The sequence below is a fragment of the Onychomys torridus genome, unplaced genomic scaffold (genome assembly GCF_903995425.1).
Source record: "Onychomys torridus unplaced genomic scaffold, mOncTor1.1, whole genome shotgun sequence".
Classification (NCBI taxonomy): Eukaryota; Metazoa; Chordata; class Mammalia; order Rodentia; family Cricetidae; genus Onychomys; species Onychomys torridus.
Window position 1 is genome coordinate 23,256 of NW_023411768.1, and position 12,477 is coordinate 35,732.

Genomic DNA, 12,477 nt, shown 5'->3' on the forward strand with positions numbered 1-12,477 from the left:
AATGAGGCAAGTATTTTTCACTCCCAGGTGGCTCTACTAATCACATTTGATTTCACAGGACCCATAATGCCAGAAAGGGGCCATGGACATGTGATTAATGTGTGTCAATGCTGCTGCATATCATAAGTGTCTGAAAGCCCCATGTGGGACTGCATGCAATCATTGAACTGCCCTGCAGGTTTTATTTGTGTAGCTCCCAGATGTTTAGTATATGAGTTAGCCTCTCTCTCTTGGTACCTTACCTACAAAATGGGGAAATAATTGGGTGGGTATCCATAGAGAGTCAGTGATATCAGATGTACGAATACCCCTGAAGTTTTTAAATCAGGTTCTAATTAAGCCAAGGACAGGAGGTGAATGGAAAGTATTGAGTGATGAAGGGGTTGGAGTGACATTTCTCTGAGCTGAAACATCTGCCTAATAGAATTTCTTTTTCTGAAGGTGTTTCCACTCTTTCTCTGACCCCACATATGGTCATTTACTATTACTGGGAACAACTTCTTTGATCCTGCCACTCTTCAAATGAATCTTCTTTTCCAGACTACAGAAAGGAATAAAAATGTTATGTTATATATGGGAGCTATCAAATATGGGCTTTATGAATCACATGCATCTACTCCACACGTTTCTAACACTATAAGAAACAGATACTGACAAACTAGAACATTTTTTTTCTGGAACAACAGCAATCTTCCTCGTGTTTTCAGTTCTGCTTTAAAACACACTGTTCTTGTAGCCCATTGCTTCATTCCTGCTTCAGCAAGGAAGATGATGTGGTCAGGGTGTTGCCCAAGCCATCAAGAATTGTGAACTCATCTTGCTGATGAAACGTCTCTAGTAGAACAGCTATTGCCTTCACTCAGTCAGGAAGCACATTCTACAGAGACTTCAGAGAGGGGGTTGCTGTTAGGAAGTTTTGCTAGCAAGAAGATCCAATGTGTAGGCCCCTTCAAACTTCTGCATGCACAGTTAGCAGTGAGGTTATCCACATGCCTTGTGAGTAAATGACTCACCTCCTTCCTTTCTGTTAAATGATCCAGTATTACCCCTCAGTGTATGATTTTTCTCCTTTTCATTCTAAGATTGGAATTGAGAAAAGGTGCAAAGAAGCTAGATCAAAGTTACTATACAGAGTGTAAATTTTCTGTGCAAGAAGATATTTGCTCCCACAAAATACGTCAGGATTCTTTATGTTTCACTGAAATGAAGCTAATTATCTAAAGATGAAATTTTAAGTAAGAGATGGGTTATAATTGGATATATCTATTTTTATGGATTTATATGATTTTATTTGTTAATCATCCATTTCCCCTACTCGTCTGTCTCATTCTGTGAACAATTTCACACATAGATTTTGGTTTTTAGATACTGAAGAAGAATTCAGGGTTTCATGCATGTTGGATAATCAGTTTACCACTGAGCTCTATCCCCAGGTGTGTTACAGTAGATGTTGATAGTCATCTTCTTTCTGGTTTCAATTATAACATATGTATAGTTTTCTTTAGAGAAGTGTACATTTCTGTAAAATACACAAAGTGGAATAGCGTTGTGCACAATCATGAAGTGTATCATTATGCACAGATCTCTTTGTATACACATATATGTTTACACAAATATGTAAAGTGTGTTATTATTTTTACTAAATGAGTTTACTGTGTAGATTATTTTCATTTTCTTTGGTTCTTTCATAGATGATTTTAGTTTGTAAGAGTAATGAAAATCTATAGTACTATATTTTACAAATAAAAATTAATTTGAGCATTCCTCTGCTTCTTGGTTTTAAATATTTACAGATAGTAAATACAGGTAAAATAAGCATGGCATTACATATGATATTGCAAACTCTCTTCTCATTTTTCAGTTCTAAGCAATTCCTATTCAACAATATTATTATCTACTCTGTGAAGAATAATAATCTATACATAGACCACTGAAACATCTCTATGTGACAACAGGAACAAGGTATGAGAGCTCAGGGCTCTTTAAGCCATGACTCCTGTTTTCCTGCCTTCTCTTGTATTCTCACTGACTCTATTCTTTGATGCCTTCTTCAGATTTGCCAAAATGAAGGACTACATCTTCAAGTTGAGTGGCCTAATTTGCAGTACATCAGCTTTGGTGTTTGAAATCATCCTTGCAAACAGCCAATGCTGGCGCATGTGGGAGTTCAACAGCAAGGCTGTGCAATTTGTATCACTTGGACTCTGGGAAGCTTATTACACTCAGGACTTTAACATCTCTGGGTCTATGACCAGGATGTTGTTCCACATTCCTATCAATTCAACCTGGAACAAGTCATCGGAATTTCAGTATTTACAAGTCCTGATAATGTGGTCCATTTTGATGAAAATTCTAGTCTTGATTTTCAGTTCAGTGGCCATTAAGATCAGCTGTATGGAAGACCCATTCATTGAGATCCAACTGTTTTGCTATAAGATGTCTGCCATAATTTTGGCTGTGAGCAGCATTTTCACACTTGTTACTGTGACCTTGAACCACCTGGTAGACATCTATGGGGAAACCACTCTTGACTTTTCACCTGACTTTCCTGTTAAAAAGGAGGACATTATAAAGAAACACTACACAAATGTGTTCCCAATGGGTGTTCTTACAACCGTGATGTCACTCTTTGGCACAATTTTTTTTCTCTATGCGATGATCTCTTTGACAGTACAGAGTCAGGTGAAGGTCCAGTGTGCTTCCAACCTGGCTGAGCAAAAGGCCTGAAGTGAGGGCTCTGGCATTTGTAACATCTGCTAGGAGAATCCTTCATGAAATTGCCCATTTTTACACAGTCCTGTGTAATCACCAATTAATTAAATATAAAATATCAATTTGATTTCTGGGAGTGTGTCTAAGTTTTATTCCTTCCTTGCTGTCAAACACATTCCATTCTTTAAATGTTTTCACATTCTAAACTGCAGGTCATGGTCACATTAGATAGTGCCAACAAGCAATAGCAAGAAAGAAGAATAACTGATGGTTATTCTAAGGCCTGCAGAGGTGTTTGTTGTGTTTCTTGCCTGTAATTGTCCTCTCATAAGTACAAAGCTCAAAACTATCACAACATGGCTTTTTATGATTTTTCATAAATCACTTGATCACTTGGGATTGTAGATGTTTTCATATATTTACTCTAAGATAGATGGTACCTCACCATCACAACACAGTTATCAACTGGCTGTTCCAGATCCTGTATTTACACAGACAGGTGTGTCTTAATGCAGCCTTCTTGACTGGCATGAAGAGTATGCTTTCTAGCCAAGGTCCTCCTTCTTTCTGGTGCGTACCTGGAAACATCATGACTTCTCATCAGGAATTAGCCAGAACTCCATTTGTGGACAGTCTGTCTACTTTAAGAAATGATGCTCTTTTCTCACACCAACCAGGAGATTGCAACTGATAAAATCTGCTAACAGGAAAGAAGCAGAGGCAACAGAAACTGTTCAAGGAACACTTGCTTAGGACCAATCATGAAGGAGAGGGTCTCTGGTGGGGTGCTGCAGAAGCCTATCAAAACAATCTGACCTCAGCTTCAGAGCAGATTCCCAGCTAGTGCACCTCCCATCCCCTTGTGCACTAGTTCACAACCTGTGGTTTGAGAGCACTTTGACAACCCTCTATCCCCAAAAATATTTACCAAGCAATTCATTAAATTAGCAAGATTACAGTGATGAAGTATCCATGAAAATATTTTATAGTTAGGGATCACTACAACATGAGGAACTCTATTACAGGGTTGCAGCATTAGAAAGGTTGAGAATCACTAGTCTAGAGGATACTGTTTGACTGTTTTAATAAAGTTTGTGTGGTTTCTTTATCCTTCCCTATGCCCAGAGACTATCTGTTTGTCTGTCAATTTGCAACTGATAGGGTCTCTCACAATTGTTCACTCCTGTGGGGAGTTGTTTTTGTGTCTCTCTCAGATCCATACCTTTCACTTTCTATCAGAAACTTTCACATCTCTGTTAATGTCACTGCTTTCAGGCCGCTACTGCATGCATTTCCTACCTGAGGTCTGGAACTGTCCTCCTCTGTCTAGCACCCTTCTCTACCAATTGTTATTTTCCTTTCCTGTCTATCTGAGTTTTCTTTCCAGGACTTAAGTTCTTAACCCCAGTTAAAATGGATGATACCTGCAAGCTTTGACCCCTCACTCAAGACCCATATAAGAAACCTAAGAGTTGACTGTTGACCTCCACCGATACATAGTTGCATATGATCTACAATAAAATAACATATAAGCACTCCAAACACTTACACAAAGTAAATAAAAGAAATAATGTAATATTATGAAGTGAAATTGGCAAGAAGGGGCTTAGCATGGTTAATACTGAATGATGAAAAGACAAGAGCTAGAATCAAGAAGAGGATAAGAGCTGTGTATAATGTCAAAGATTTCCTAGATTCAATGTGAATTCAGTCCTACATGTAGATGGCATAATTCCATGGACCATGAACTCAGACTTCATAGAAGAAAGCTGGATGAGCATCAGCAGCCATTGCTAGCTGCTTCCTAACTGCTGATATACTACTTACTACAAGCAGCTTCGTGTTCTTATCCTCAAGACATCTTGAGCATGATGGCATATTCCCTCACACTGATGGCCAAAATAAACCTGTCCTTCCTGAGTTGCTTATGTCAGGACTTTTGTCCCAGAGATGAGTCAAGTATCTTACATGGTGTGTCTTGGTTGTGATGGTGGAAGAGGAAGATACACTGAAAGAAAAATGTCCATGTGAAATAACAAACATAGAAGTTGACCATGTGGAAGAATTGTAACTGAAGTTCCCAGGCAGCAAGTCAGGGCTGTAATGAAGTTCCTCCAAGGGATACTGATAGAATAGAACTTCATGATTGTTGACACTTGATATGGAAAGATCACATTCTCTCTAAGTATCAAAAGGCTCTAGAAAACATCCAAAAGCTTTGTTCAAAGTCTTTATAAAATATTCAGTGTCTCATAACTATAAGTTTCTGTAAAATTAAAAAAAATAAATAAAGCAAGTTGAATACTTTCTTTTCCCAAATGGAGGGCATTAGTGTACAGTTACAATAAAATCAAAGCAAAACAAATCGCTGAATGCCCTGCATCTGATATTCATACAGAAACTCCTGGGCTCCAAAGGACCTAGTAAGTTCCTGTTCTCCAGATTTGCAATCCATAGCATGCACCTTATATCTCATAGGCTCAGGCTGGCTCTACTGCACACCATTTTTTGTATTTGGTGGTCATACCATGGTAGTGGCATGTCCACTAACTTGAAGTCTCCAATGCATGTGGGCTGCACTTTCACCAATAGCCTCTCTTGTGACCTTTTGAGAGACTTTCACCCTGCCAAATTGTGCCTAGATTGCAATCTTCTTGATACTCATTCAATCCTGGAGTTTGTACATCCATTAAGGCTGCACATTCAACAAAGGATTCTTATGCTCCTCATGGTCCTAAGCCTCTGATGCTATACATGTCACGTTCATACTTTCAAAGTCAGTACATTCTGGGGGGATAACATGTATTTTCAGGATTGGCTGCCAGCACAAGGTAACGATGTCCCCTCTTGAATATAGCACATGTGTGATTATCCTCAGAAAACACTTCCCAGGAGATTTTCCTTCAGAGATGCTGATCTTTTTAAATTACAGATGATTACTCAGCTCCAGACAAGTAGAAACAGAATGCTAACTCAAAAATTGCACAAATTGTCCTGTTAGAATCTTTCCTTCCTTGCTAAAATTCAAACGACAGACCTCCATTCTGTGTTGCTTTTACCCTGATATTCATCCAATCCAAGATCTCATAAAACATCCCACTGAACACCTTTTCAGCACCAAATTCAAGTTTTACCATAGTCTTCCCAAATAGAAACAGTATGGTCTACCTCAACAATATATTATTCTGGTGCCATTTCCTGTCTTTGTTTGGATGTCGATTGATGCAATAATATAAAACCAGAAACAAAAGAAACTTTGAGATTACAGGGTTTGTTTGAAATTACATGTCTGGCTAACAGTCTATCACTGCTGGAAATCTGAGCAGGAATTCAAGGACAGAAACCTAGAGACAACAGCAGAAACAGAAGCCATGGAATAAAGCTGTTACTAGATCATGCCTCAGGGCTTGCTCATTCTGCTGTATGATACACTACAGGACCTCCTGCCAAAGGGGTAATATGTACAACGAAGTTGGACACTTCTATATACATCCTTAATTAAGATAATGTCCCACAGTTCTTCTTACAGATCAGACCTAAGAGCCATTTTATCATTTGTTAGTCTTTCTTTCCAGGGAGCAGCCATACAATCACACATCAAGGTAGTGAAGAACACAGAAAGTGTATGTGAATCCTCTAATGGCCTCTTCCCCAAAGGGGGCACAGAATATTGTTATGGACTTTTTTGTGGGAGCAGTAGTCAGGAGCTACCACCAAAGTTGTTTCATGAGACAGACAAAAAAGCTGTACATATTGGAAGAAGACATACTCAGACATATATTGGCTGACATGGCCAATGACAGGCACAGTTGAAGATATGAGATTGAAAATGGAAGTTCAAAATCTACAGGACAGTGAATAGGGGCATCCTAAGCCTCTCTGACAGAAAATAACACTGGAAGATCCTAAGAGCAGCTGAGCATGAAAGTAAAATTCAGATTGATATAAGAGAAAAGAAGCAGTAATCACAGCAATAAATAACAAAAGCACGAACTTTATTTTTTTATTTTATTTTATTTTATTTTTTGCTAGCAAATTGATATTTTTATTTTTCCCTTTTTTATTATATTTGTGTTTTAATTTTACACATCAGCCATGGGTTCCCCTGTCCTCCCCTCTCCCGCCCCCATCCCTACCTTCCCCCATCCCCTCCCCTCCATTCCCATCTCCTCCAGGGCCAAGACTCCCCTGGGGATTCACTTAAACTTGGTGGATTCAGTACAGGGAGGTGGACCCTCCTTCCAGGCTGAGCAAAGTGTCACTATGTAAGCCCAAGGATCCTAACAGTCGCTCATGCACTAAGGACAGTTTCTGGTGCCACAGCTTGGACGCCTCCCAAACAGTTCAAGCTATTCAACTGTCTCAGTTATCCAGAGGGCCTGATCCAGCTGGGGGCTCCACAGCCTTTGGTTCATAATTCATGTGCTTCCATTCGTCTGGCTTTTCATCCCCATGCTTTTTCCAATCCTGGGCTCAACAATTCACGCTCCCACAGTCCCTCTTCCTTCTCGACAACTGGACACACCGAGCTCCACATGGGGCCTGGCTGAGGATCTCTGCATCCGCTTCCATCAGTCACTGCATGAGAGTTCCATCCTGACCATTATGGTGTTCGGCCATCTGATCACCAGACTAGGTCAGATCAGGCTTTATCTCATCCACTGCCAGCAGTCTACAGAGGATGCATCACTGTGGACCTCAGAGGACCTCTAGAGCACTCTGCCCACTCCTGTTTTCATATGGTCCTCATCCATCATGGTCTACCATTCCTTGTTCTCCCTTTCTGTTCCTGATCCAGATGGGACCTCCTGCTCCCCCAAGCCTCCCTTCCCTCAAACCTCGCCCTTCATTTCTCCCACTCTTGTCCAGGTTGTTCATGTAGATCTCATCCATTTCTCTGTCATTGGGTGATCCCTGTGTCTTTCTTAGGGACCAGTTTTCTAGGTAGCCTCCCTGGATTTGTGTAGCAGTATAGTCATCTTTGTTTTACATCCAGTATCCTCCTATGAGTGAGTACACACAATGTTTGTCCTTCTGAGTCTCGGTTACCTCACTCAGGATTATTTTTTCTAGATCCATCTATTTGCCTGCAAACCTCATGATGTCATTGTTTTTCTCTGCTGAGTAGTACTTCATTGTGTATATGTACCATATTTTCTTTATCCATTCTTCAGTTGAAGGGCATCTAGTTTGTGTCCATGTTCTGTCTATTACAAACAATGCTGATATGAACATAGCTGAGCATATGTCCTTGTGGTATGATTGAGCATTCCTTGGGTATATGCCCAAGAGTGCTACACCTGGGTCTTGGGGGAGATGGATTCCCACTTTTCAAAGGAAGCACCATATTGATTTCCAAAGTGACTGTACAAGCTTGCATTCCCACCAGCAGTAGATGAGAGTTCCCCTTGCTCCACATCCTCTCCAGCATAAGCTGTCTTCTGTGTTTTTGTTCTTAGCCATTCTGACAGGTGTAAGGTGGTATCTGAGAGTGATCTCCGGTGCCAATGCATTCAAGAGTACTTCCTACTTTCTCTTCTATCAGGGATATTAGATCTTTATCAGAGGAAAATTTTCATTTCATTTATCTGATATTTTGTTCCAGATTCTGAAGAAACCATCACAATAAGAAATGCCCTCAGTTGCTTGGCAGTCTAGGAGAGTGGATGTTAGTACAGGCTGAACTATTTCAGAACTGAGGTATATTTTATTCTCTACCCATCCCTAGTAAGTAATTCAAGACTAACACAGGTTGTCCTTTCACCAAGAGGCCTTTTATCTACTCTTGTGATCATCAATCTGTATTCTGTATTTACATTACACTTTTCCTCTCTGAGACCCATAAAAAAGCTGAATGGACAGTTAGATTTGTCTTATTTTTACCCCCATCAATCTTCACAGTTAGATTCCTCAGGGGCTCATTTCCAGCGGCCTTTCCCTTTGTTTTACAGTTTGTACAGTGGAAGACGTACATTATCCTTGTTCTTGGTTTTGAATGAGTGTGAGTAGCAAATATAGAGATGTGGCAGATACATAGCAAAACATCCTTTAATCTGTGCTTATAACCTCCTGAAGAATGTAACAATAAATAATTCTAATTAAAATTAGTCTTCTGTAATTACTGACTGAGAAATTTCTAGGTTGATGCCCTCTATGCCTTCTCCACAGATAATCATCCTAGTACATTTTTAATGATGAATGATTTTATGTCAGAAGATAAACAAGAGTAGTTTTCATTTGCAATAAATTATCCCTTAGCTGTCTTTAGGGGTCATAGTGTCTAGGATCTTATATTGTTTGTAGTTCTCCTCTTTCCTTGTCACAATGTCATGGCATGAACTTTGCAGGACATTTTGAGACAGACATGCTTGGATCTGAAGTGTGAATATCAACTCCCATTTCCAGAGCCATCTTCTCTCTGAGATCAATTAGCATCTGACAATTCACTAACATTTCCCATGTCCAAGGCATTTGCTACTCTATAAATCAGAACTCCAAAATGTATTAGAAACAGAGAACTGGCTGTTGATTATGGTGACAACTGGCTGAACTCAAAGTGGATCTCTTCCTTATGACTTTCCTCCTTAAAATTATATTCAGGATTATCTTTATGATCAGGCATTAATAAAGGAGGCTGACAAGAGGTAGACTACTTTTTCTTCCCTTCGACAGTGCCTTAAAGAATGGAACATTTTAACCTCAATAGGTGAAAATCTTATCCATCCAAAGTTCTTAAATCAATGTGTACTTGGCATTCTGGGGAAATAATCAGAAGAGGAAATCAGAGGTGTGATAGGGAAAGATGCTCAGCCTTTTCACAAGAAAGTCTCATCTCACAGACAAAACCTAGGACATCAGCATCTAATTGGCATATCTTGGTTAATTCAGAGTGATCCTTGAGGTAGATGGCACCCAGGACACCTCTAACATCTTTCTCATTTCAGTTTCATGATGGTATTATGATTTAGGCTCCCTGGGTGGAGCCTATCTTTCATTTAATTGATACATTTCTTTTTGCTTCTACAGATTAAACAGACATTCAATAGTTTATTATCTATATTATGTCTGGAAATAGCATGATGGATTAGCAAGCACCAAAGGTCCACACCAATCATACCACCTTAAAATTCACCTTTCCTTTGCTGACAATTACGGTTCAGGCAGTTATGGACATTGCTTTGGCTATACTGCCCAATACAATATGTACAAAAGATGGCAGCATCTCTTTCACTCAGCGTTCCAGTTCCCAGAATGCTCCTCTCTCCTTATCCCACCTATACTTCCTGCCTGGCTACTGGCCAACCCGTGTTTTATTTATTAACCAATCAAAGCAACACACTTAACATAAAGAACAGCAAAAACTGGAAGAAATCTATAAAGAAATGGAGGAAGAGACAAATAAAAATTGGAAGAAAACAATAAATCCCTTAAAGAAAAATATGAAAGAGCAATTAAACAGATGAGGGAAATAGTTTAAGACCTGAAAAGGGAAATGGAAACAATGAAGAAGCCAAAAACAGATGAACAGGAAACACAGATGCAACCATAATGAACAGAATACAAGAGATGTAATAGAGGATCTCTGGTGCAGATGATACAATAGAGGAAACAGATTCATCAGTCAAAGAAATACTAAGACCAAAAATGTCATAACACAAAATGTGCATGAAATCTGGGACACCATGAAAAGACCAAACCTAAGAAAAATAGGGATAGAGGAAGGAGCAGAATACCAACTCAAAGTCACAGAAAATATATTCAACAAGATCATAGAAGAAAACTTTGCCAACTTAAAGAAGGAAATATCTATGAAAGTACAGGGAGCCTATTGAACAGCAAACAAATTAGACACCCTCAAAAAGTATCCTCACCACATAATAACTATAAAACTAAATGTACACAATAAAGAATATTAAGAGCAGCAAAGGAAAAAGGCCAAGTGACTTATAAAACCATACCCATCAAAATAAATAACACCGGACATGTCAGTGGAGACTTTGAAAGCCAGAAAGACCCGGAAAGATGTAATGCAGACACTAAGAAACCATGGATGCCAGCCTAGAATAATATACCCAGCAAAACTTTCAATCATCATAGATGGAGTGAACAAGGCATTCCAAGATAAAGCCAGATTTAAACAATGCTTATCCACAAACCCAGCCCTACTGAAAGCACTAAAGGAAAATCCCAACCTAAGGAAGTCAGATACACCCTCAAAATCAGAGGCAATAGATAACACCACAGCAGTAAACCCCAAAGAAGAAACCTACACACACATTACCAACAAAAGATAACAGGAATGAACAATCACTGGTCATTAATATCCCTTAATATCAATGGACTTAATTCACCTATAAAAAGACACTGGCTAAAAGAATGGATATGAAAGCAGGACCCATCTTTCTGCTGCATTCATGAAACACACCTCAAATTCAAAGATAGACATTACCTCAGAATAAAAGGCTGGGAAAAGACTTTACAAACAGACTGTCTTAAGAAGCAAGCTAGTGTAGCCATCTTAATATCCAGCAAAATAGACTTCAAACTAAAATCAATCCAAAAGGACATTACATACTCATCACAAGAAAGATCCACCAAGATGAAGTTTCAATTCTGAACATTTATGCCCCAAATGCAAGGGCACACACATTTGTAAATGAAATATTAATAAAGCTTAAATCACACATAAAACCCCTCACATTAATAGTGGGAGACTTCAACACCCTACTCTCACCACTGGACATATCTGCAAAATTGAAACTTCACAGAGAAATAAGGGACTTAACTGAAGTTATGACTCAAATGGACTTTATCAATATCTGCAGAACATTAAATCCTAACAAAAAGGAATACACTGTCTTCTCAGCACCATGCAGAGTCTTATCTAAAATCAACCACATACTCAGTCACAAAGCAAATCTCAACAGATACAAAAAAAATGGAATAACCTTCTGTTTTCTATCAGGTTTAAAGTTAGATTTCAACAACAACAAAAATCACAGAAAGCCTACAATATCATGGAAACTTAATAATGCTCAACTGAATCACCAATGGGTTAAGGAAGAAATAAAGAAATTAAAGATGTCCTAGAGATCAATGAAAATGAATATACCATATACCCAAACTTTTGAGATACTATGAAAGCAGCACTAAGAGGAAATCTCCCACTAGTGACTTAACAGCACACCTGAAAGCCCTAGAACAAGAAGAAGCAAAGTCACCCAGGAGGAATAGAAGCCAGGAAATAATCAAATTGAGAGCTGAAATAAATAAAATAGAAATAACAGAACGATACAAAGAAACAATAAAACAAAGAGTTAGTTCTTTGAGAAAATCAACTACGTAGACAAGCCCTTATCCAAACTAACCAAAAAGCAGAGAGAGAGAATACTAATTACCAAAGTCAGAACTGAAAACGGAGAGATAACAACTAACATTGAGGAAATCCTGAGAATCATCAGGTCATACTTCAAAAACCTGTACTCCACAAAATTGGAAAATCTAAAAGAAATGGATAATTCTTTGGATAGGTATCACATACCTAAGTTAAATCAAGACCAAATAAACTATTGAAATAGACCAATAACCACCAAGAAAATAGAATCAGTCATTAAAAGTCTCCCAAGCAAAAAAAGCCGAGGACCACATGGTTTCAATGTAGAAGTCTACCAGATCTTCAAAGAAGAGATAATACCAATACTCTTTGAACTGTTTCACACAATAGAAACAGAAAGAGCATTACCAAACTCCTTCTATGAGGCTACA

The 12,477-nt window shown here is 38.7% G+C and overlaps 1 protein-coding gene across 1 annotated transcript; it reads left to right on the forward strand.

Annotated features, from left to right (window-relative positions):
* Window positions 1-1,989: 1,989 nt before the first annotated feature.
* Window positions 1,990-2,727, forward strand: LOC118575347. The gene has a single exon (XM_036175929.1). The coding sequence runs from the start codon at window positions 1,990-1,992 to the stop codon at window positions 2,725-2,727; it is 738 nt and encodes a 245-aa protein (XP_036031822.1).
* Window positions 2,728-12,477: the final 9,750 nt, after the last annotated feature.